General features: G+C 42.9%; 3 protein-coding genes and 1 long non-coding RNA gene across 4 annotated transcripts; all 4 read left to right on the forward strand.

Moving 5' to 3' along the window:
• The first annotated feature begins 1,948 nt into the window (after positions 1–1,948).
• Positions 1,949–3,594, forward strand: LOC136429333 (uncharacterized). Its single transcript, XR_010754739.1, has 3 exons — positions 1,949–2,069; positions 2,793–2,953; positions 3,484–3,594. It is a non-coding gene; the product is annotated as an uncharacterized lncRNA (long non-coding RNA).
• Positions 3,595–4,997: 1,403 nt separating this feature from the next.
• LOC136429334 (alcohol dehydrogenase-like) lies at positions 4,998–6,463 on the forward strand. The gene is made up of 2 exons (XM_066419188.1): positions 4,998–5,147; positions 6,212–6,463. The coding sequence occupies exons 1-2, from the start codon at positions 4,998–5,000 to the stop codon at positions 6,314–6,316; spliced, it is 255 nt and encodes an 84-aa protein (XP_066275285.1). The 3' UTR covers positions 6,317–6,463.
• Positions 6,464–8,598: 2,135 nt separating this feature from the next.
• On the forward strand, positions 8,599–17,450 carry LOC136431256 (alcohol dehydrogenase-like). The gene is made up of 10 exons (XM_066422580.1): positions 8,599–8,749; positions 10,123–10,201; positions 11,655–11,707; positions 12,569–12,693; positions 13,036–13,196; positions 13,358–13,467; positions 13,702–13,765; positions 13,903–14,027; positions 14,487–14,642; positions 16,454–17,450. Exons 1-10 carry the CDS (start codon positions 8,651–8,653, stop codon positions 16,556–16,558), a joined length of 1,077 nt encoding a protein of 358 aa, XP_066278677.1. The 5' UTR covers positions 8,599–8,650; the 3' UTR covers positions 16,559–17,450.
• Positions 17,451–19,421: 1,971 nt separating this feature from the next.
• LOC136431255 (alcohol dehydrogenase-like) lies at positions 19,422–24,666 on the forward strand. The gene is made up of 10 exons (XM_066422579.1): positions 19,422–19,676; positions 20,063–20,147; positions 20,283–20,335; positions 21,293–21,417; positions 22,004–22,164; positions 22,440–22,549; positions 22,749–22,812; positions 23,032–23,153; positions 23,665–23,820; positions 24,379–24,666. Exons 1-10 carry the CDS (start codon positions 19,578–19,580, stop codon positions 24,541–24,543), a joined length of 1,140 nt encoding a protein of 379 aa, XP_066278676.1. The 5' UTR covers positions 19,422–19,577; the 3' UTR covers positions 24,544–24,666.
• The last annotated feature ends 27 nt before the right edge of the window (positions 24,667–24,693 follow it).

The raw sequence follows: 24,693 nt of genomic DNA on the forward strand, positions 1-24,693 counted from the left end.
ACGTATAACCTAGTGTCAAGCTACCTGGTCTCTATTTAATCCATTTGCAAATCTATCATGGAATGGGTATTGTGTAGGACAATCATAACTGGTCATGGCATAGTTAACGATAATGGGTGATGAATAGGACAATGGGTACTGGACAAGGCAATGTTAATGTTGGGGCCCTGTCACACTTGTGCGCATATTCAAGTGCGCGTGAGTTGTTCATTAACATTTTTTTGGGGGTTTAAGTAAGGTTTGCGGGGGAAAGTTGTTTTCTACTTTGACTCACCGTTGTGCAGCCTAGAGATCGAACCTAAGAAATCACTTTTTCGGCTGCAAACTTAATCTAAACCTTAAACATGCTAATACGCAACTCATTAAGTTAAGCGGACTTGTATACACGCATAAGTGTGACAGGGGCTTTAACGGGTACTGGATAGGAATGGGATAGGGCAACTTAGGGATGAGGAATTAGAAATAGGGATGAATAAGAGGCTAGAAAAGTTATGTCATGATATATTACAGTTCTCAGTTGTATTTTGACTTTCCAGAATGAGTATGCTGGAGTTTGCCATACCGACGCCCACAGCGCGGACGATGAGTTTAGCGGACTCGCCCCCCTGAAGTGCGTTCTCGGTAAGTAGTCCAGAACCATGATGTCCCATCTGGACCATAGAACAACATACCAAAAAATGATACAGAGGCATCAAGCTATCATTCTATTATCGTGGACTAAATATATAAAGGATGGGCTACGTTTGTCAATTTATAGGCCTCCTCCTGGACTAAAGGCACACATAAAGTAATCTTTATAGAACCACATCGATTTTGACATTTGAACAAAATAGAAACAGTCATCATTTGTAAGCAAACCCAGTTATTTTCCTTGGTATCTTCCAAACCCAGTACTAGTTGTGTTTACTTCTTTTGCAATTGTATTCAATGTGTATGGCATGTGTTTGTTAAAACATGACATATGGCGTTAAGGGAGAACTTCTGGTCAAAATGTTGATAAAAGCACAAGAGAGTAAAGAATTGTAAATTTTTGATCATGTCAGTGGATTGGCTGAAATATGGTAGGCTGACAGACTTGTATATGCTTCGGAGCAAATATTCTAACCCTGTCATTTCTGTGTACATTATCAGGTCATGAGATGACCGGGACCATCGTTGAAATTGACCCAAGTGCCGAACTAAAGGTGAGAGGGTGATTGGTATGATTTTGGTCTAAATCCTAAAGTATTCTATGTTGTATCTCAGTCAGTGACTTTCTACGGTTGTATGCGGTGGTCTATCTTATACCGCTGAACCCTACTTTGAAGATGATCATCGAGTAAGATCTGGTAAGGGTAAAGGCATATCCTTCATATGCCAGTGGCCTTTGAATGAAATATGCTTCATTCCTCGGTGATATAGCTAAGACATGACATATGCAAGGAAGAAAGGTCGTAGAAAAGTGTATCTCTTTTCATTGATAAATTTAGAAATTTAAACCAAGGAACAACTATATAATCAACTAATATCAAATAAAGCCATAGATAGGATCTTTAGACTGGGTATCGAAGTGCTCAACGCTAGCTGAAGTCCTTAGGTCAAGGAGATGGCATACAATTCGGTCGACTTTATTATTGGGTTGAAGGTCACGACGTGGTAGGCTACTGTTTTTCACACCCTCACGATCTCTAAGGGTCCTTCTAAAGAAGACTTTTGAATAAAAAGGTCGAAAACGGTTAGAGATTCCTGTCTCTACATCGTCATTCTTCTGACTCCTATTCTACTAATTGAATTAACTTAATGTGTTTACTGATAGGTCGGAGATAAGGTGATCGTGTACTGGCACGGTGGTTGTGGGGGGTCAGCAGGTGTCAGGTAGGGGAGACCGGTATGAGATCCCTGTCTCTCAACCGTCATTCTGCTCCTATTCTACTAATTGAATTAACTTTATGTGTTTACTGATAGGTCGGGGATAAGGTGATCGTGTACTGGCACGGTGGGTGTGGAGGGTGCAGCAGGTGTGAGGCGGGGGAGACCACGGCGTGCCTCAAGGACATCAAACACTGGGCTGGCATCACGGAGGATGGCGGGTGAGGTTTAACATTGATAAGGTCGTCTTTGTTGACGTCCTAAGGGCCCTGTCACACTTATGCGTATATTAAAGTGCGCATGAGTTCCGCAGTAACATTTTTGGGGTAGGGGAGGAAGTTGTTTTCTACTTTGACCCATCGTTGTGCAGTCTGGTTATGAAACGAAAGAAATTACTTCTTCGGCTGAAAACTTATTAACCTAAACCAAAAACATTTTAATACGCAACCCATGCGGGCTTGTATATACGCACAAGTGTGACAGGGGCTTTACATTGTATGTGCGCCATTGTGTGCACCGCACACGTACGCTAAGAATGGTCATTACATATTTGGTTTTGAGGAACAGAATTGTTTAAGCATGGAGTACGTGGCACTTTCTATTTGACATGATAATAATGAAAACTGATTGTGAAAATCGATTACCTATTAACGAATTACGCCTTATCGTTACTTTACAAACTATAGTAAAAATCAAGGTCACAAAACATCCATATACTAGCTGCTACTCTACAGCTTTAGTCATGGAGTTCTAAGAAAAGAGGGAAAAATACTTAACATTTCCTGTGCGTTATTGTTTTCTTCAGTTTCTCTTTACAATCTATAGTAAAAATCAAGGTCACAAAACATCCATATACTAGCTGCTACTCTACAACTTTAGTCATGGAGTTCAAAGAAAAGAGAGAAAAATACTTAACATTTCCTGTGCGTTATTGTTTTCTTCAGTTTCTCGGATTACGTCGTGATTCCCGACGCTAAGCTGTTGGTGAAGGTTCCTGACACGGTTGCCATGGACGCGGCGTGCCTGCTCCCCTGCTCCGGGATAACAGCATACAACGCTGTCTGTAATATGGTGCCGACAGTTCAGGACTTCGCCAAACACTCAGGTACATGCTTGTGCATCTCAAGCAATGGCCTGCGTTATGCTTTGGTCCCTTTCCCAATCCAGTCCTCGGCCGGGCTGTTTGCGAAAACGAAAAAAAAAATGCATATCAAGAACATACTCAATATATGGTCAGGAATAATTTTTTACGTTTTGTGTCCTTTGTTGTCTTTTATATGATTTTTTTCGTTTCCACAAGCTAACCGACCGGGCCCCGGATTGGAAATGAGACCGAAGCATTAAACGAATGCCCCCCCCCCCCATCCTGTTGACGTTGTTGGAAGGAAAGTTGTAAGCCAACCACGTCGCCGCGCATTGCCAAGAGGCAACGTGATTGGCTGGTAGATTTCCTTCCAACAACAGGATGGCGAGTATCTAATTGGCTGACGATTGGTCAGAACTAACGCAGTCAGCCTGGTATTAGAGGGTGGCCTTAAAAAGGGATGTTGCAATGTTTATGATTGTCATTATTTTCATTTCCTTTGCACCTACATTGTTCGGATATTAATCACTTCTCATGCACCGATGTTGTAGCGGACTGTGCAGTACTGCTGGTGGGCGCTGGGGGGCTCGGCCTGTGGGGTGTCCAGTTCGCCAAACAGCTACTTCCTGCAGGAGTTCGCGTCATCAGCGCTGACGTCGACGTAAGTAGGATATGTAAGACTTCTTTCTTTGAATTTGAAATATGCTTATATATCAATATAAAAGCAAAGAATCTTGAATGAAATCCATACATAAGGCATTTGACTGAGTTAGCATAATTCGTCATTTCTTCACCACAGGAGGAGAAGCTGGCCACAGCCAAAGCAGCTGGTTGTGACGAAGCTCTTCTTTGGGGCAAAGATAGTAAGTCAAACTTAGACAAAGTAAAGTACTTACGGAACACCGTCTCTTCCACTGTCGAACGTCTTGTACAGCAACGCCCCACTACATCTCTTTTGCTCAAGGGGTCAGCAGCCCAGAACTTTGAGATAAACAAACAACTGTCTGGGGCACTGCATATGTATATTGAAACAACGAAAAGATTTGCCTCCAGCCGAGACACGTTTAAAATGTGCACTTAAATGCATTACTTTTAATTGTATACTGAATTGGCTCTAGTATCATATTGTTGTATTTCAATGTAATTGTAATGTTAAGTGGTCCGCAACATCAGCATGGCTGCCTGGCGCTCCACTATGTATTGTCTTGTTGCGATTTTTGATAAAAAATAAAGAATATAGAACCGTTCGGTCAGATTTCTGACCCTTCTGGTGTTGAAATGACCGGAAGCCTATACCACGTGACCTAAACCGAATGATGACGTCAGCAACGGGTCAAAGGTGGCCGGCAGTCGGTAACGCCCCCCGTCTCAGTAAAGAGATGATTGACAGCTGATCAAAAGCTTGTTGATGAGCGCTATACTTTGTTCCCGGAATTAGCATTTAAAATCTTTATAACACCAATTACAGTCACAGACTGTAAACTTTCATTTGAAAATGTTTACATGTATCAAAGAAAAGAATGTCAGATATTCAAATATTGTTCCCTTAAATCGCTGCAGTATATATTTAATTGTCTTCTTTATACCCAGTTGATGACGACACCGCTGTGGCTGCAGCCAAGAAAGCATGTGGAAGCCTGGGCGGTGCTGTGGCGGCCATTGACTTCGTCAACGTGCCTGCTACATTTGGGCGTATAGAGAATATTCTAGTTCCGGTTAGTCATTCTTACTTTATATACAATAGAACACAAAATGATCCTGATCCATCTGTTGATGAGGAACTCTTTCGAAATGCTTCAACGTCCGTGTTAGTTGTCAAACAAAGCGTTACCGCCTCCCCGGACTTATTAGGCAGTGCAACAAGTATCCAATCTCTTCTTTGAATATAGCCTAACTCAAGCTTTTTGTAGCTCAACACAACACAAAACATAAACGTGGAAATGTAATAGGTACCAATAGGAGGCCACAGCAAAATGCGTACATCATATGTTTATGTGTGAAATAATGAATAGAAGAAATAAATCGACTTTAACATGTCTATTGTCCTGTACGTACCTAGGGCGGCATGCACGTGGTGGTGGGGCTGTTGGGCGGAGACGATCCCGGTTCGGTGCCGCTGATGCCGTACGTCCTGAGTCGTCATCAGATGGCCGGGGTGCTCATGGGATCGCTGCCGCAGCTGAAGGATCTCGTGGCCCTCATGGCACAGGGAAATGTGTGTACTCTTCAGCTTCACTCATGTCTGCTATGTCCATGGCCATGCAACTGGTTGATAGTGTCGAATTGATCATGAATTTGTTTGTGCTGCTAGGGTCATTTGTTTTATACTTAGCACTGATTCTTTGGTGTAAGTTTAAAAGCCAGAAATTGCAATCCCGTATATCCCTTCGAAGCAAAAAGACACAGATTATTCACGAAAGTATCAGAAATCTCTAAAAGATTTTCTAGATTAAGAAATACACAGAAACTAATATTCCTTTTGAAATCATCCGACCCTCTCATGATTGAAAGTGTGGGACTTTTTATTATCCACTGCTTTCAAAGAAGAAATCAAACCCCGCATTAGTACCGTAGGTATAGAAATTTATTGTAGACTAGCAATTTAGTATGATCTTATATCGCATGTATGCCTTATGTTTTACTTTATGTTTGTACTTGGACATTGTTGTCAACATGCAATTAGCCTACGGGCATGAATTTGCACTAAACTTATTATTATGATAGCTTCATCTAATATTTTTTACTCTCCAAGCAGAGCTAGGGTTTCGGCTGGTTTTTAACGTGTTTTTAGGCGTTTTTGTCATGCCTTCTACTTTGTCATCGTTTTTGTTGTGCTGCAAACCCAAGCTCTGCAGGCATTGAAGCTTCCGTCTGCCTGCAGAGCTTGGATTTACAGCACAACAAAAACGATGACAAAGTAGAAGGCATGACAAAAACGCCTAAAAACACGTTAAAAACCAGCCGAAACCCTAGCTCTGCTTGGAGAGTAATATTTTTGTCAGGAAAGGTACGCCTTCAGATGTATTTTAGTTGTAAACGTCTCAATGTGCATTGTTAAAGTTTGCACTGGATTTTGAATATTGTTCAGTTACCAGCATGTGTGTTACGCCTAAAGGTGGTTGTACCGGCTGTATAGATACAGATACAGATACCAGGGCTAACCCTTTGTAATAGCCTTCGGCTAGTTGGGTAGCCCTGGCTGCACTTTTCTTACAGCCAAAATAATAAATCAAATCAATTAAGATTTCAACTTGACCTTCATGTCATGTCTGTTTCCAGGTGAAAGCACCGCCCATTTCCCATCATCCTTTGGAGAACGTCTATGACGTCCTGCAGGATCTGAAGGCTGGGAAGGTCAAAGGTCGTGCGGTTGTGAAGCTGTGAATAATGGGAAGTCTGGAAAGCTTTGAAACAGTCCTTATTACCAACTTCCAAATCCAACCAACGAGAGTAGAGCATTGCTACACATCTCAATTCAAACATATGTAATCTGCGGTACATAAAAATATTTAGTTTACCAAACATTATTGGGCAAGCCGCGCGTAACCGCTACCTTGTGTAAACGAAAGCTCCAGAGACCGTTTCTACGTCATTCTTGTCTTGTTGATATTTGAAGATTATACAAACTTGATTGCTTTCTTACTTCATACAGCGTATCACCGATAGGGCACTTAGATGCAGAAGCTTAGATAATAGCATTAAGGTATGAAATGAAAGAAGATGAAGTGGCTTTTGCATTGATTCATCAATATGCTGTTTAAAAGAACAGAATGTGTATTCATTTGCAATGAGGTGAATGGGCTTACCTTTGTCTCGTGTGTCTCTAGCAGGATCTTCCTTCTTGGCGCTTTCTTGCATAAACGTTTAGGCTTCATTCTTGTATAAACGGATGCAGGGATGTATAAGTAGACTGAAGTTTTGAATTTTTTCTTCTATTTTACATGATATATTGTTATATCACACACTGATCGATGATTTATTGAAATCGACAATTTTACTGCACGCATACGTGGTTACCTAGAGTGACACTCCTACATAAATAGTTTCATTACGTTGACACAAACTCAGTTACGTTTGGGACCGCATTTTTCACACTGCAGCAGCGACACCTAGCTGCACTGCGAAGTATTGCCTCGAGAGTGCACGTTATGACAGACGGTCATCAAAACGTCGGCTAGGCATCAACCCTGACTGTGTACAAAGAACTGCGTTAACCGTTCCTCAAGTTTCTCACAAAATCTTCAATTCCTTAATCATTCGTCCATTAGGCAGGGACCTATCATTATCACCTAAAACCTTGACCTTGCTGTGCAAAGTGTACTTAATGTCATGGATACCATTATCTCCATGCTTATGTGTAAATACAGACTGTCGGCCTCAGATGTGCAAACATGGCGCGGCGTACAACAATGAATGAATGAATGAAGACCTTTATTGCACATTTCTACCACACTTGGCTAAGTACAGGTCGCAACAAAACAAAATAACAAGTACAGTTAACGGATACAAAAGAATATGACTATCATTAGATAAATTCTACTTCTCCTCGCTTTTCTGTTATAGTAGAAATAAAAGAACAGACGTGTTTTTCAATGGAAGGTTTGTCTAGTCGCATTAGGAATATGAATTTTTGTACAGTACTTTTAAGTACATTTAAAAATGTGTGAAGTAGGGAAATAGGTTTTCTACAAGCTTATACAGTTCATTTCTTTCTTTGGTATATGTTTATCCGGCTTATTCAGCCGACCCTTGCTCCCAGATTGAACCCGACGGGAGGCAGGTCATGGTCAATGGGGTCATCCCGCCAGCCTTAACGGTAAGAATGCTGATCCCAATACGTCTTAATATCACAACCGTGCACTGACATTTCTGAGTTAGCCTCTACCAGTCCCTGCGGGTCGCTGGGAAAATAGTAGAAATTGGCCAAATAGAGTCAATTGTCAGTGAAGGGAGTCGGCTACGGAGAGAGGGTCAAATAGGCAACCCAGCAGATGGAAATGTTATCCTCCATGGCCAAAGTCCCCCGGCCAATGTTCTCTCTATAGCCGACGCTGTTAGTCTGGTAGAGACTATTTCTGAGTGTGTGATTTCCCCCTGACTGCGTAGTAACCTTTTAGAGGGGCTATTTTTTTTTTCTTTTCTTTTTTTGGTTCCTTGAATTTGAAGTTTTTTTCTTATTCAAATTCTTTATTCAAAATATCACAACTTACAGACAAAATAACATGCCTGAATGGCGATGATACTTACATGGCCTCTGTTGGTCAGACACTATATATATACACAATGAAATAGAAAACACCTATATACAAAATACAATGTATCAAATATATCAATATATACATCCAAGCGTTATTGCACATTAAGTGCTACTGATTGTTGTACAAACTGATTGCCTTATGTAGGAAAGAGTCCTGTAGTCTTTTGGTTCTAGCTGGGGGGATGGAGATGTTGTGTTTGTTCCTGAGTGACCGACCAGTGGCTGCAGATCTACAGGGGGGGACGAGATCGTGTAGGGGGTGGTCATCTTGGAGCATTTGTTTGAAGAGTTTGACAGCGCCATCCTCGCGCCTAGACTTGAGGGTGGGTAGTTCAGGCACATAACGCCGGCCTGCTCGGTTGATGATACAAAGAGCTCGCCGTTGGACTGCTGCCAGGTGTTGTTTTGAAGGGTGTAACCTTTGACGTCGCATCTGGTGTGACCTTGAAGTGTGTCCCAACATGGCGCGGCGTAGCATGAGGTTGGTGGAGTACGGGAAGCCCTTCCAGCTGACGAAGGAAGAGGTACCCACTGCACCCAAGGGTGGGGCTGTCGTCAAGGTAACCTTTACCGGGTCATGTATACGTATATCCGCCACTTTATAAAACAGTATTAGTGGGTTTAGCAGTGTACAGTGCCCCAGATATGCACATTTTAGATATACAGGAGTGCATTATACTGGGGGACGTTGTATTAGAAATTCATTTAGACGCTTTCTCCAGGGTGGTAGGTTCTTAGTAGACGTTACAGAAGTCAGTATCTTCACTATAAGGTCATTATAGTTATTCTTCGCCCAGAGATGAAACGCTGAGTATAATGGGGGCGGACGTGCTCGTCTTTACTCTAACTTGTTCATTGTGGTTTGCTCATTAGTTACTCTCCATAGAACTGACGGTGACCTTTGGAAGGAATGCACGTTTGTTGTGTCAATAGACTTTAAGGTTGTTGGACTGCTGACGTACAACTAGTTAGTTCAACTAGAGTACACCCTCCTTTATCAGCGCTGAAACCCGCTCGGGGAATGTTCGGCAAACCCTCCCGGTCTCAGCCCTGATCTTTTGAACGGAGATTTTGGCTTCTGTGGGCGTCACAGACAGTTGATCATAAATAATTAATGAGCTAGCCTTATATTTATTTTAACACAAACAGTCGTTAGTTGCTCATGAATAATTAAGTAGCGATGTAAGACGTAAGCTGATTGGCTGATAGCTTCCCAGCGTCCATTGCGGCTTTGCTCGAGATGAGCTTTAGCAAAACCCTCTGATTGGCTGAAAGCTGTTTGGTGGTGACGTCGCCAGAAGCGTGTTCAGGAGCTCGGAAGGGCAGGGCCGCTATGGGAGGTAACGAACATATCGGGTCTGCTGGGAGGATCGATGCTAGAGTACAGCTCGGCAGGGACGACTCGTACAATAACTGTGGGGCTGCCGTTAACGGCGCAAAATGCATAAAATGTGTTAGGGTTGTTATTTTGGTTTGGGTTATCTAAATGTTTAAAATCGCTAGCAGGCCTCAACGTTGCGCCCTAGGGGAAGACACTTTACACCTATTTCTCCACTCGACTCCATTCTCATGTGAAAATGTGTTCCTAGCTTCGGTTAGGGACGTAAAGCAAGAGGTCCCGTGTTTGAGGACAGTCACACCTCGATCACGTTTTAAGAACCCACCACACGTATCGAAAAGAGTAGGGGCCCATACCATTGTGTGTGGATCAAACCTTACAGTTACGTAGCGTGCATCTAGCTATAGTGTACTAAACTGTAGTGCTACGCCCAATAAAGGCACATGCATTTATCAATCTGTACTTACCTATTTTGTAACCAGGAGTGATGGAAAAGACTTTTGGTACAAAACTCCTAAGATGCATTGAAAGTAAAGATACGTTGTCTTTTTATTGTTTTCTTTTCTTTTACCATTTGTTGTTTAAACTGCCCAGACGGAATACGCAGGGATGTGCCATTCTGATGTCCTCATCATGGATGGAGACTTCCCAATGCCTCTCAATACCGTTATGGGTAAGTCACACTTACACTCACTTTTACACATTTCTGTACACATGTAAGCTACGCCAAAAATAGTTACTCGAGCAACTGGATAAAATTTCGAAACAGTCAGACGTTTCAGACAGCATCCGCTATATCTTTCGTCAGTCACTAAGGAAAGCTCTGGAAAGATCTGACTGTTGCTGTGTATCCAGTTGCTTGAGTACCTATTTTTTTACCTATCTTATTACCTGGATGTCTAACCTTCATCAACGTATATGTAACCTAACCTAGCCAATCAGGCGGTAGGATCTGAAGCCAAACAATGGCTTGGTTTACACACGGACTCGGAGTCGACTCCAAAATGCGCGTGCGCGTGTTAACCCAGCCATTGTCGTCATGTCTGTCTTCAAATTCCATGTCAGTCGAGATATAGGGAGCGTAGTTGTTTACCTTGATGCCTTCTATGTGCGATGTCACCACTCTACAGTTGGGCTTCCTATATCTCGACTTGATGTGACGACATGACGATAAAGTTTGGCTTCAGATGATCCTGAGATACTCCCTGAATGACACTAGAAGAGGCATTAAAAGTAATTCAACATTTCTTCTAACATATGATGACTGAGACTGGTGATTAGACAAATATGTCCCTTCCTACCTTGTGACCTTTCTTATTTCACAGGCGCATGTAACTGTCCAGACGAGACAGTTGGACTAAGTTTAATTTCCATATTGTGAATTTGAATCTTTGTTAGAATACTAGTAACACACGAAATAAAGATCATACTGGTCAAGGGAAAGGTTCAAATTTTCTTTCGACAAAAGAGAATTGACTCACCCATTCTCTTGCGTTGTAATCAGAGAAGACGAGCAAGAGAGGTCGAACCTTTCCATGACGTCATGTACCAACACAGATCACCCTCCTAAAAGCAGGACCCCTAGGCCTATCGCTCGATTCGTTGGCTCGCTCGCGTAGGGGCCCTGCTCTTTAGCCCCGGTAGACATGGTTCTGGCGATGTTACTGACAGTTGCTCATGAATAATTAATGAGCTATCCTTATTTGGATCATGGAACAATTTGGTGGTTAATTTGTTCCGAACCTAAAGTAACGATGTGAGACGTAACCTGATTGGTTGATAGCTTCCCAGCGTCCTTTGCGCTTTTGCTCTCTAGATGAGGTTTAGCAAACCCTCTGATTGGCTGATGCTGTTTTGGTGGCGACGGCGCCAGAACCGTGTCTACCGGGGCCAAAGAGCAGGGCCCCTACGCGAGCGAGCCAACGAATCGAGCGATAGGGGTCCTGCTTTTAGGAGGGTGACGCAGATGAACTTTCATGCTGAATCGAAAAGCATACAGGTTTCATTGCAATTTCGGATCTTACCTGTCCGTTGGTCGGTTGGCTGGATTGTACCAGTTTAGCTGGTGCATGTTTCTAACCGAATGTTCTTTTTGATACGATGGGAACATTTTTGTGCTTCATCAGGGCACGAGATAGCTGGCACAGTTCACGACATAGAGCCTGGAGAAGATCTGAAGGTGAGTCTGCGGAAAGTTCAAAGAATGAATGTGTGTGTGTGTGTGTGTGTGTGTGTGTGTGTGTGTGTGTGTGTGTGTGTGTAAAAAAGGAATCATTTAAAGGCAACCAAAGAAACGTTAGGGCCCAAAAATGGAAATCAAAAAAAAAAGAAAATGCTGAAATCTTTATGGTAGAGATATTTACTAACACTGTTAAGCACATTTGCGTAATAACTTCATACTTTGAGCCTTTTAAAATCTTGCAAAATTGTGCCGTAACATGATCCCCTTAGTTTCGCGAGCCTACAAAAACTGCGGCGATGATTTTCAGTGAGTTCTCACTTCACAACGACGTCATATTTTTTGCATATAAACGTCACTATACATTGTGATAGTGTTGTTTGAACTGATCATGTATAGACATGACTAAATAGATTGACTTTCAAAACCCGATTTTCGGGCCCTAATATTGCTTGGGTTTCCTTTAAACACAATCCACACATTGCCAGAAAGAAAAGTCAAATTCTAAAAGTCGATGATCTCAATCCTCTGTGAAATATTCATAGTTTTTACGAATCTCTCGTTTCATTCATAATTGGCAGTTTCACGCTATAGTATGCATTTTCCAGCAGCTATCTATGCAAATTTGGACCCGGGCCAGGCCATCTTTCCCATCCTGACAATGTCTGGTATACACCATCTTCCGTCACACGTCTTGGCACTGGGTAATATCCAAATAACTGCGAACACACCAAGACATGTACAAACAAACACACAGACCGAACACAATATCGCCGTTTTCACGCAGGTAAAAAAAACAAGCAGGTAAAGTACATGGCCAAGCAACGCATCAACTTTGTGTTTATTTGTTTGTTTGTGTAGGTAGGAGACCGGGTGGCCGTGTACTGGCAGGGCGGGTGTGGGGAGTGCAGCAGGTGTGAGGTGGGAGAGACTATCGCATGTCTCAAGGACATCAAACGCCACCTCGGAGCAATGGAAGATGGCGGGTGGGTCTCACTGCTGCTAAACTCGCATTTGCGTCAGGATGTTCTCCGCGAATCATGAATACTTTCAAACTGCATGAGAAAGTCCATAGACCATATCCCGGATCCTCTTGCATGCTGGGTAAAACTGGGTCATGGCAACATAGACCGGGCCAGACACAGTACGCATGCGCCCATATACGTTGCCATGGCAATATGTGCCTTGCCTCTTGAAATACCCATATAATTCCATGATCCATAATAAGGGCTAGTGATAGATAGCGATTCAATACAAACTGAAATCAAAGTCAAAATGGTGTTACTTCATTTACATATTTCATTTACCTGAAGAATACATTCCTCCAGTTTCTCGGATTACGTCATCGTCCCTGACACCAGGCTGCTGGTGAAGGTGCCTGACACGGTTGCCATGGATACGGCGTGTCTGCTCCCCTGCTCCGGGCTGACCGCCTACAACGCTGTCTGTAAGATGTTGCCGACGGTTCAGGACTTCGCCAAGCATACAGGTAAAGCTAAATATCCTACAACGAAAAGAATCTAGCAATGAAGTTCTATCTAAGGTTTAATAGAACATCATTTGTATAATATAAAACTCCCTTCATCCTTTTTGTTTACTCCTTTGTTTGCATCCATGCTGTTAAGATAATATTGCACACCCATGTTGCAGCGGACTGTGCAGTACTGCTGGTGGGCGCTGGGGGGCTAGGCCTGTGGGGTGTCCAGTTCGCCAAACAACTACTTCCTGCCGGCGTTCGCGTCATCAGCGCTGACGTCGACGTAAGTGAGGCGTTATGTTATGAGATGTAGATGGAGAAAGCGAACACTGTATGATTCACAATTTTACACAGTTCACAGATTATAAAACAGATCTATGTCTCTGTTTAAGTGATTGCGAAGCGCCTTAGTTGTAGAAACGTACAGCTGTAGCGAGAGGCAAGACGGCTAAACCTGTCAATTAGAATTGACTTTTGACTATTGATAAAAAATAAAAATTTTCCCATTTCCCTTCAGAATGTGAAACTGGCTACAGCAAGAGAAGCTGGGTGTGATGAGGCTCTGTTGTGGGGAAAGGATGGTAAGTCTGCAGTAGTGTCATCATCAAGAAAAAGAAACATGATGAAAAATTGAAAGAGATTCTGACACACAAACGTTATGCCTGCTTAGTTTTCCAACGATTTCATTCAGTTTAGATATTTGTTTGAATTATATCAGTTGATGACGACACCGCTGTGGCTGCAGCCAAGAAAGCCTGTGGGGGCCTCGGAGCTGCTGTGGCGGCCATTGACTTCGTCAACGTGCCTGAAACTTTTGGGCGCATTGAGAAGATATTAGCACCGGTTAGTAATCTCGTTTGATAACAGTTACGCATTGTTGTTCAACTTGCTGTTTCTTGATATGTCACCTACTGTTTTAGAGAAGAAAGTACTAGAAAATTTCAGAAAAAAGTACAGTCCAAAACACGCTAAAATGGGCCCGGGTACGCAGTAGATTCCCTGGTGTCGTCAACCGTTAACACCTCGCCTGCCATCGTAACTTATCTTTCGAACAACATCAAAAAAGTAACACAAAAAAGATACTACAAATATACAACAACACAGATATTCTTACCAGACGTATATATATCTACATGTATATATATACATACTTCTATGCCTGACAAACGCGTATGACTGTTCACATCATCTCTTGCACATGTTCGGATGTACATAGCTCCCATCACAGCGTATTTCTTTCCTATACATCTGCCTCTGTATACCGTCTGATGCCAATGAACATAACTGTTCCCCCATGTCCAGGGCGGGATGCACGTGTTGGTCGGTTTGTTGGGAGTCGGTGCGTCCGGTTCCGTGCCGCTGATGCCATACGTGCTGAATCGTCATCAGATGACGTCATTGCTCATGGGATCGCTTCCGCAGCTGAAGGACCTCATGGCCCTCGTGGCGCAGGGGAAGGTACGTACTTTTAAAGGAAAGCTACACAAAAATTGAAAATCCTACTATGCTATGCATATATTCCAAAGTCGAGTTCTTATTTCAAGTTGTTTCACATAAGTCCGTCATAGTTCTTGGATTTTCCAACATTTGCAACTTATGCCGTGCTGACGCCTCTCACCTGATAATTTTGGTACACTTAACACTGACGTCATATAATTCAATCATCAGTTGAAAAATTTAGAACACTGACGTCATATAATTCAATTACAGGTGAGAAGGCAATAATCTCACCTGATAATTGAATTATATGACGTCAGTGTTCAGTGTACCGTAATTATCAGGTGAGAAGGCGTCAGCACGGCATAAGTTGCAAACGGTGGAAAATCCAAGAACTATGAAGGACGTATGTGAAACAACTTGAAGTAAGAATTTGACTTTGGAATATATTAAGCATAGTAGAGTAGGATTTTCAATTTTTTGTGAATCTTTCCTTTAAAGTTACTTCCCGGCATCTTAATTATATCGCTGACACCATGCCAGTGTTATTGCTAATGCCCCTGTCAATCAATCAATCATTCGCAGGCATCAGTGTCTGATGCATGGCGGCTGCAGACATGCATAGGGCTCGCCAGGCTGGTCTGCTCTCGGCGTGGACCCTCCAGTTGTTTCTGGTAACTCCCAGCCCCCCTGTCACAGCAAGAAAATTGATTGGCCGAAGGGTCTACACTGTAAAGCTCTAAATGATATTTCCGGCTGTAAGACGCCATCAACCTCTTCACCAGGCCCGACTCGCTCGGTACGTTACCTGCTATTCCAAGCCGGTAATTTGGCTTCAGGCGACGTCACCACCAAAACACCTTTCAGCCAATCAGGGGATTTGCACAAGCTCATCTTGTGCAAAACCGCAAACGTCGCCGGGAAGATATCAGCCAATCAGGTTACGTCTTGCAGCGCTACTTTGGGTTCAGAACAAAATAACGGCTGTTTGTGCCAAATAAGGCTAGCTCATTAATCATTCATGAGCAACTGTCAGCAGGGCCGATGCGGGAGGTAACGTAACGAGCGAGGCGGCCTGCTGAGGAGGGTGTACGCCATGCGTTTTTTTCGTTCATCGCGCGTTTTTTAGAGATCGGCCGATGTTCGTAGGTCACCGAGTCCCATCCAATGTGATGGGGTAGATTTTCAGATAAAAATTTCGCTCGAGTCCCTGGCGACTTTTTAAATTAGGCGACCTTCTGACACTCAACACTATACACGACCAAAGCTCGTCAACAGGGGCTCAAATGGGATGGTAAAACTCCCAGACAAGACTGAAAGCTGCAATAACTCAGAATGATCTAGTATAGCCTGGAAACCATACCATCGGGGGCTCCCCGATATCTCTACGTCGCTGGGATTGACCCCCGCCAGCCCAGATAGATTAGCCCGCTCGGGGTGTTGGTTTAGGGCCTAGGGTTAGATTAATCTAGGCGGCGGCGAAAGTAGGGTGGCAGCGGAAGTAGGGTGGCAGCGGAAGTAGGGTGGTAGCGGAAGAAGAAAGGCAGCTAAGTAGACAGGCTATAAGAAACGGTTCAATAAAGCAGACTGGGCCCGGTAAAACCCACCTAAGCCGACCCCTAGAGAGCGGGACCAGTCAGGTGGCGTCCAACAGCGTCTGCCCCCACCCCACGAATGTTATGTTACCGTTTTATGAGATATGCTTCTTAAAATTGGAGAAAAAAACGTTTTCAAAGTTTTTAAAGCGCTATGATCTGGAACAAGTATAACCCTGCTTTCTTGCACCTTCAGTCCTTAATTTTCATATTTGTTTCTTTCTTTCTTTTTTTCAGATCAAGCCACCGCCTATTTCCCATCATCCCTTGGAGAACGTCTATGACGTCCTGCAGGATCTAAAGGCTGGGAAGGTCGAAGGTCGTGCGGTTGTGAAGCTGTAAAGTTTTGAGGGAGTCAATTGCCAACTTTGATGTCCGACCATCGAGATTAGAGCATTCATACACATTTAATTTCACAATTTGTAATCCTCGCTATTTACTGATATTCAGGGTACGAAGCAATAGTGTGTAAAGAAATATGACCAATTATCGTCCAATTATTAAAAACGTAAATATCCATCTTCAAACCGCGCGGACAGAGCCAAATGTTTAACCCATGGGAAGATATATCAGCTCTTCTAAAAAGAAAATGCATAGTCACCGGGTTACCCATTATCGTCCATTTGAGTCACCCTCCTTCTAGCGCTATACGTGAAGAACATAGACCAGAATAAATGCACATTAAATGTCCAAAGTAGTCTACAGACAAATGATAGTAAAGTCACAATGATTGTCCTGTCGCTTGCTTGACAGAAGAAAACAATGTCGTGCTGGGAATTTCACCGACATGAGCGGCACGTGGCGTTTATTGCTCATGAGAACTAGCTTTGGCAAAATACACCTCGACATGTGGACATGACCCCAAACTGGACGATAACTGGTCATGCACGATAACTGGTCATGTTACGTTAACCGTTACTTTGCGTAAACAAAAGATCAAGGAATGCTGGCGGAGACTTTTTTTCTGTGTCATTTTTGTCTTCACCGATCAGCATAACGGTTTCTGAAGATGACATCGTTGCTTTCTTACTTCATGCAGAGTATTACCTATTTAACAGTTTAATGCAAGAACTTACTAATAGCTAATATCACCAATGCGTATCAAAATGTACACAATATGTAGTTTCCATTCCGACCCCTGGAAGATTAGGCCCAAAAGGGGTTACAGGGGGTATCACAATAAACTCAAATTCAAATAAAGGATGACATAAATGAAATAAAGGTCGTTGTAACATTTTTTTGTAAGACTGATTAATTTTGTTTTTAAGAGTAACAATATGTGTAAGACTTTAAAAATTGGGAAAAACATGTCAGCTGGGAGGATGGTTCTTCTATTCTACATGATATATTATCACACACTCATATATTGAAATCGACAATTTTACAGCGCTCATCCGTGGTTACTAAGAGTGGCCCTCCTACACGAATAGTTTAATAGATATTGATATAAACTACTGATGTAGTGATAAGGCTGTGACGAGAGTGGATACATTTATACCTTTGCCAAGAAGGTTATGTTTTCGATAGCGTGTGTGTGTGGATTAGCAGCTTAACTCGAGAAGGCCGGGATGGATTGTCTTTATATTTGGTAGGTAGGTAGGTTTTCATGAGACCTAGAGATGATTAGATTTTGGGGGCCCCACAGCGGCTTCTTAAGGTACTGCAGCGTAACTTCCTGTTTTGATATCTCGTGTTCTGGACATGCTGTGGTCCTGATTTTATAGTGGTAGATAGCTCTTTGGAGAGAGAGTAAGTGATATAGGTTCCCCCCCAGCGGCTTTTTTGGAACTGCAGGAGCAGGTTCTGCTTCAGACTTTGAAAGGGACTAACTCAAGAAGGGCTTGTTCACACTGCAGCAGCGACACCTAGCTGCAGTGTGAAGTATAGCATGTAAGCATTGCCTCGAGAATGGTGTCAGACGGTCATCTAAACGTCGGCCACGGATCAACCCTGTTTGTGCACAAACAACTGTGTCAATCGTACCTAATTCTTCTCACAAAATCTTCAATTACTTAAGTCACCCGTGCTTTAATACTACGTGTTACACTACTGCTTGCAATGGGGGGGGGGGGAATCACTTGAACATCGACCGTGCAAAGTGTATGTAAATACAGAAAGTCAGCCTTCGACCTCGGGTGTGTGTCCCAACATATATAGCGCGGCGTACAGCGATATTCAGCCGACCGTTGTCCCCATATTGAACCCGAAGGAAGGCAAGTCACGGTCAGTAGGGTCATGTTACATCAGCCTTTAACCCTATCCAGACTGGGGGGGGGGGGGGCTAAAAGTGCCCGCGGCAACTTTGACATCGTATTACTGCCAAACGATGTATGCTACGACTACCAAACTTGGTGACTTTTCCTAAAATTTTGTTGGGAACAATTTTATACTAATGGTTAAAGTTTATCTTTTTTCATGTTGCCATGGCAACGGGTTTCTAACAGCCATTTTATGCAAAAATCATTAATTTTTTGAAAACAATGATATTTCTCAGGTTTTCTTGCACAACTACACTAGTTTTCCCACATGTAAAACAATATATGTAATTAGATGTAACTTTCCTGATTTAATATTCATAATTTATGCTAATTGATGACGTAATCAGTCAAAATCCAAGATGGCGGACTATATCACTATTTCAGGTATCAGCAGGCTTTTTTGCCTTTAAAATCGTCAATACCTGACATTTTCTTTATCAGAAACATTTAGATTAACGTTTCTAGTCTATTTTCAGTGTCCTTTGGGGTCATAAGTGGAAAAAAAAGGATTTTTAAGAATTTCAAAATGGCCGATCCAAGATGGCGGATCCCAAGGGATCGCTAACAACACATGACGTCACTCTATGGCGTCATTTTGACGTCAACGTACTTACCATTGACGTTGTATGCCTTGCAAACCTTAAAATGAATGATACAAACCGTTTTGTTTAATACCTTTAGATATTACGGGAATTCCCTATTTAGCCAATAAAATCACATCGATGACGTCATAATTACGTCATATTACGTCAGAACGTCACCAAAATTACAGGACTTATAAAACTTGACGTGAATATCACTCCCTGCAAATTTGGTGATGATACATCTTACCGTTCGGAAATTATGAGGGGGGGGCCGAATCAGCCCCCCCCCCCCCCAGTCCCAGATATACCAAAAAAGCCCAGTCTGGATAGGGTTAAGAATGCTGATCTCAAGACGTCACTTAGTCTCACAGCCGTACACTGAAATTTCTGAGTGTGTTCTTTCCCTCTGACTACCGCTACCTTTTAGAGATTATTTTGGTGGCAGGTGTTGTTTTGAATGGTGTAACTTGAGACTTAGTGACCTTTGACGTCAGGTGTGGCCTTGAAGTTTGTCCCAACATGGCGCGGCGTAGCATGAGGTTGGTGGAGTACGGGAAGCCCTTCCAGCTGACGAAGGAAGAGGTGCCCACTGCACCCAAGGGCGGGGCTGTCGTCAAGGTACGTTAGTGTCTTAAGAAACAGAACCTCAGACAAGGTATGACTTGTGTTTACAGTGCAAGTCAAGAAAGGTCAATCTGTAAACAGTCAAGCTATTGGCATGGACTAACACTGAATGTCATCAGTTTATAATATGTGTGCGTGTGTGTGTGTGCGTGCGTGCGTATGTGTGTGTGTGTGAATGTATGTGTGTGTGTGTAAGTGTGTATGTGTGTGTGTGTGTGTGTGTGCGGTGTGTATGTTGTGTGTGTGTGGGGGGGGGGGGGTATGTGTCTTTCTGTGTGTGTGTGTGCGTTTATGTGCGTGCATGCGTTCGAGCGCATGCGTGCATGTGTGCGTGCGTGTTTGAAGCCACATCAACATCATGACCTGCTATGTCACTTCAGACGGAATATGCCGGGGTGTGCCATTCCGACCTCCACGGCGCGGACGGAGACTTCGGTCCATTCACCCCTCTCCAGGTCATTCTCGGTAGGTGTCAGGTCAATTCCTAAAAGACCTAACTCGGATTTCACACAAAAAGTTAGCAATGAAATAAATCAATAAATGCCTTGCAACGTCGTGTAAACAAATTCAGTCTGCTGACTAATCTTTCACCCTCCGCAGGACATGAGATAGCAGGCACTGTTCACGATATCGACCCCAGTGCAGACTTGAAGGTACTGTAAATATATACATTTAAGTTGGCGTGGTTTTTATTTCGGGCTGAGGCGAAGATTGAGTGTTCGCGGTGGTTTTAAGTTTGCCGCAGCGCTAAAGTCACATTCTGCTACAGTATTGGACAAAAATAAAACCATTCTGCTACAGTATTGGACAAAAATAAAACCACCGCGAACATTTCCGCATTTACAGTAACACTACCAGGAACATGAATATGATCTTTATCTAGTGCGGATACAAATGTACAGTACTTAAAACGAGTTCCACTCTACTATAATTATAGGAAAATACAAATTTTTGAACATATCAATCCTAGGTTGGTAACTCTCATAAAGCCTCATAAAAATGAAAATATCTGAAAGAGAAAATTTGAGGGAAATGTGAATCATGGAATGGTGATACTAAACAGCCACCCTGAACACTAAATGCCGCCATCTTGGAATCTTTATACGTGTCCTTGGCCTATTTGTTGACTGTCCCTTCAATTGTGGCTCAGTTTGAGACAATCAACGCCCCTTTTCTGCCAATCAAAAGATCATTCCGCTCTACTTTTCAGACACTTGCGCAATCATCCTCATGATTTCCCGATTCACATATGAAAAAAAATATCATAATAGCTTTTTCCCATATTTCCAGTATAGTCACATTATATCAAATTTTTCGGTTCTAATAACAAATTCATATGATGGTAACGCTTATTCGCCTGGTTATGTAAGCAGCTGCAAACTTCATGCTACGACAGATATCTTTCCACTTTTGTTGTCCATCTACAAGTATGTACAAAAAGCTGACTCTGATATTCTCCAAGCAGAGGTTTCGGTCAAGAGGGATAGGTGTGTCCGGGATTTTTAACGTTTCTCTCCCTTCATGAAACGTTAAAAATCCCGGACACTCCTACTCCACTCGACCAAAACCTCTGCTTGGAGAAAAGACTCTGACTCATATTTCTGGAATAGGTAGGAGACCGGGTGTCGGTGTACTGGACCGGTGGGTGTGGGCAGTGTAAGAGATGCGAGGTGGGACAACCTCCTGCGTGTCTCAAAGGCGTCAAACACTGGCCTGGCATCACTGAAGATGGCGGGTAAGGGACAATACTCTGGGGACAATACAACCTCTCTCTATGGGGTCCTACGCTATGTACATCAGTGAGACTGAGAACATAAGATAAGGTTAAGATATTTTCACAACAAGATGGAACCTGTGTCTCACGACTTTGACTTGTTATCTCCATGAAAAATGGAGATATAGTTTTGGGTGTGTGTGTGTCTGTCTGTGCGTCTGTTTGTTTGTGTTTCCGGACCACTGTAGTCAGCATAACTCAAGAACCTCTTGATGGATTACGATGATATTTGGTATGTGGGCAGGTGTTGTGAAGCCGAAATTCAAGGTCAACTTTTGGCCCCCTGGTATGTGACCTTGGTACTGCAGCAGAAATTCCATTTTTGTATCTCTTGACCTGGACGTGCTATGGTCTTGATTTTTTGGTGGCAGATAGCTTGTTTTATTGTGTACGTCGTTTCTCTTATAATTTACATCAATATCATAATAATTCATCCCCTTGAGTAGCATCTTTTAGCCCCCGGAACATTTTATCTACCATTCCTGCCATTTACTTCAATCAACGTGGTTAGAAATAACCTCCTTGCTTCAATCATGTTTTTCTCTAGATTCTCGGATTACGTCATCGTCCCTGACGTCAGACTGTTGGTGAGGGTCCCTGACACGGTTGCCATGGACACGGCGTGCCTGCTCCCCTGCTCTGCGCTCACCGCCTACAACGCTGTGTGCATAGTAGCGCCGACGGTGGAAGACTTCGCTAAATATAGCGGTGAAACTTCATATTCTCTTAAACACATTTTAGAGTAAAGAAATGTTTCTTATACTCCAAACTTTGAATTTCTATTTTCATAACTCATAAGGTTCAGATATTAATGAATTCATGGAATTCATGGAAATCATGGAATGAACTGAATGAACGGAAAGAACGGAATGAATGGAATGAATGAAAAAAAATGAATGAACTTAACTGCTCGACAATCACTCAAGATTTCAAACGGAGTGTGAATCGCCTTACTATGAATGATTGTTTCGCCCGTGTTGCAGAGGATTGTGCAGTACTGCTGGTGGGCGCTGGAGGGCTCGGCCTGTGGGGTATCCAGTTCGCCAAACAGCTTCTTCCTGCCGGCGTTCGTGTCATCTGCGCTGACATAAACGTAAGTAGATATAGTCTATTGTACTGTGTAATGTGTGAATCTGTATGCGTTCGGGGCGTTTTATTTTCGCGGAAACGTTAATAATCTTAAAAAGAAAATATCCAGAATTCAAAATTTTTAACAAACCAATATGCAGCCTTAATCATCATCCTCGCCGCTTTGCATCTTTGCATGTGATTGAACGATCTCTACCTTGTAGAGCGAGAAGCTAGCAGCAGCCAAAGAAGCCGGATGTGACGACGTTATTCTTTGGGGCAAGGATGGTGAGTGAGAATCTCTATTTCTTGGTTATGACTTGAATTAGACATACACGTGTCTTTTATGATAACACAACTGGCCGAAGAAATCTGGGGTATATAGAATTCTTGATTTAGTTTCAATATAGGTCGGGTACCGATTGTCAATTTTATATTAAAATGGTTTCATTTGGTGAAAAGAACACAATTCCTACCGTGGATTTGGAATGTCTTGTTTATGCCCAGTTGATGACGACACCGCCGTGGCTGCAGCCAGGAAAGCCTGTGGGGACCTCGGTGCTGTAGCAGCCATTGACTTCGTCAACGCGCCCGTGACCTTTGAACGTTTGCAGAAGACAATGGCCGAGGTCGGTGATTCACTTTAACAACTCATCTCCGAGTAGATGTAAGGATCTGAATCATTCTCGGTGCTTCAAAGCCTGAGTGTCATCCTAATTACTCCCAGGCTCTACCTTCACCAAGTACCTAGAATGGCACTCAGGCTAGGTGATTTACGCCTTTTTTTGCAATGTTGGTACTCTTTTCTAGTATCAATGTTACAAAAAGAAACGTAAAACACTGAGAGCAAACCGGATCCTTACATCTGCTTCGTCTGAAGTCTGAGTCTTCGTGTGAATCTTTCATTAGCTTGTGCCATACATCACTTTAGCGAGGCGTCAGTCAAGAGTATGAAGAGCATTGAAATATAGGTAGTAAATCTAGGAAGTGAATCAATATTTCAAGTTAATAATTAACCTATGAGATATCTGTATGGTGAGCATATTTCAAAAGATAAATACATGTACAGGACACGACGGTAAAAGGTATACCTACACGTCCCAGTGGAAAATATATCGGCTGTTGTTACTTCGCACCCAGGGTGGCATACACGCTATGGTGGGTTTCTTCGGAGTAGACGCCCCCGTCTCCGTTCCCCTCATGCCGTTTGTGGTGGCGCGTCACACGATTACCGGGGTGGTCATAGGATCGCTACCACAGCTGAGGGACCTCACGGCAATGGTGGCGCAAGGGAAGGTCTGTATACCTAATTCTCGTGACGTCATGGCTGCATTCTTTAGTTCGCGTGACGTCACGTCTTTCCTACATCCCACCGCTGCCACCAGTGTTCAAGAATAGCAACGCAATTTGCTGTAATCTAATAATGATATAATGCTATGATAAGAAGCATACATACAAGTGTAATCTAGCTCAATATTCAACACAAATATAGTCTGACCCAATAAGCCAGTTCACGGTTCCTAGTACGCATGTGCAGTGTCATAGGTGAAGGCCACCGACTTGTAAACAGTGCTCGTCTCGACATTGTCTCGACCTGCATAAACAACGCCCCAACGGGTTTTGTTTAAGTCTCGGGGGCCTTCACATTTGACACTGCACATGCGTAGTAGCAACCGTGAACTAGCTTATACACAACATATGGCAACTAGTCATACACGATGTAAAATGCCAAGCAAAGTCGACGACGATATTTGTACATGCAAGAATGAGAAGTTCTTTTATAAGATGATTTCAGTACTCCTAGTTTATTATCACTACGCGCTACCTAAATCTAACCGTCACTTGTTCTCTCAGGTCAAGCCACCACCCATTACCCATCATCCTTTGGAGGACGTGTATGACGTTTTGCAAGGTCTGAAGACTGGAAAGGTCAAAGGTCGTGCTGTAGTGAAGTTTGAGTCCGGAGACCCTACACTGTCAAAGCCACACGAGATGGGAACGGGACTGGCTTCACTATAGATTTAATGATCCGTCTAACAATTGTGGCAAACTATTTGGACTTCATTTCAAAATGTGTCAAGGACACTGTTACTACGATAGTTAAGTGCTACTTGGTAAACAAAATATCAAATGTCTCGCAAATACCTGAAGAAAGAAATGTCCATGTGT

Source organism: Branchiostoma lanceolatum, chromosome 3 (genome assembly GCF_035083965.1).
Source record: "Branchiostoma lanceolatum isolate klBraLanc5 chromosome 3, klBraLanc5.hap2, whole genome shotgun sequence".
Taxonomy (NCBI): Eukaryota; Metazoa; Chordata; class Leptocardii; order Amphioxiformes; family Branchiostomatidae; genus Branchiostoma; species Branchiostoma lanceolatum.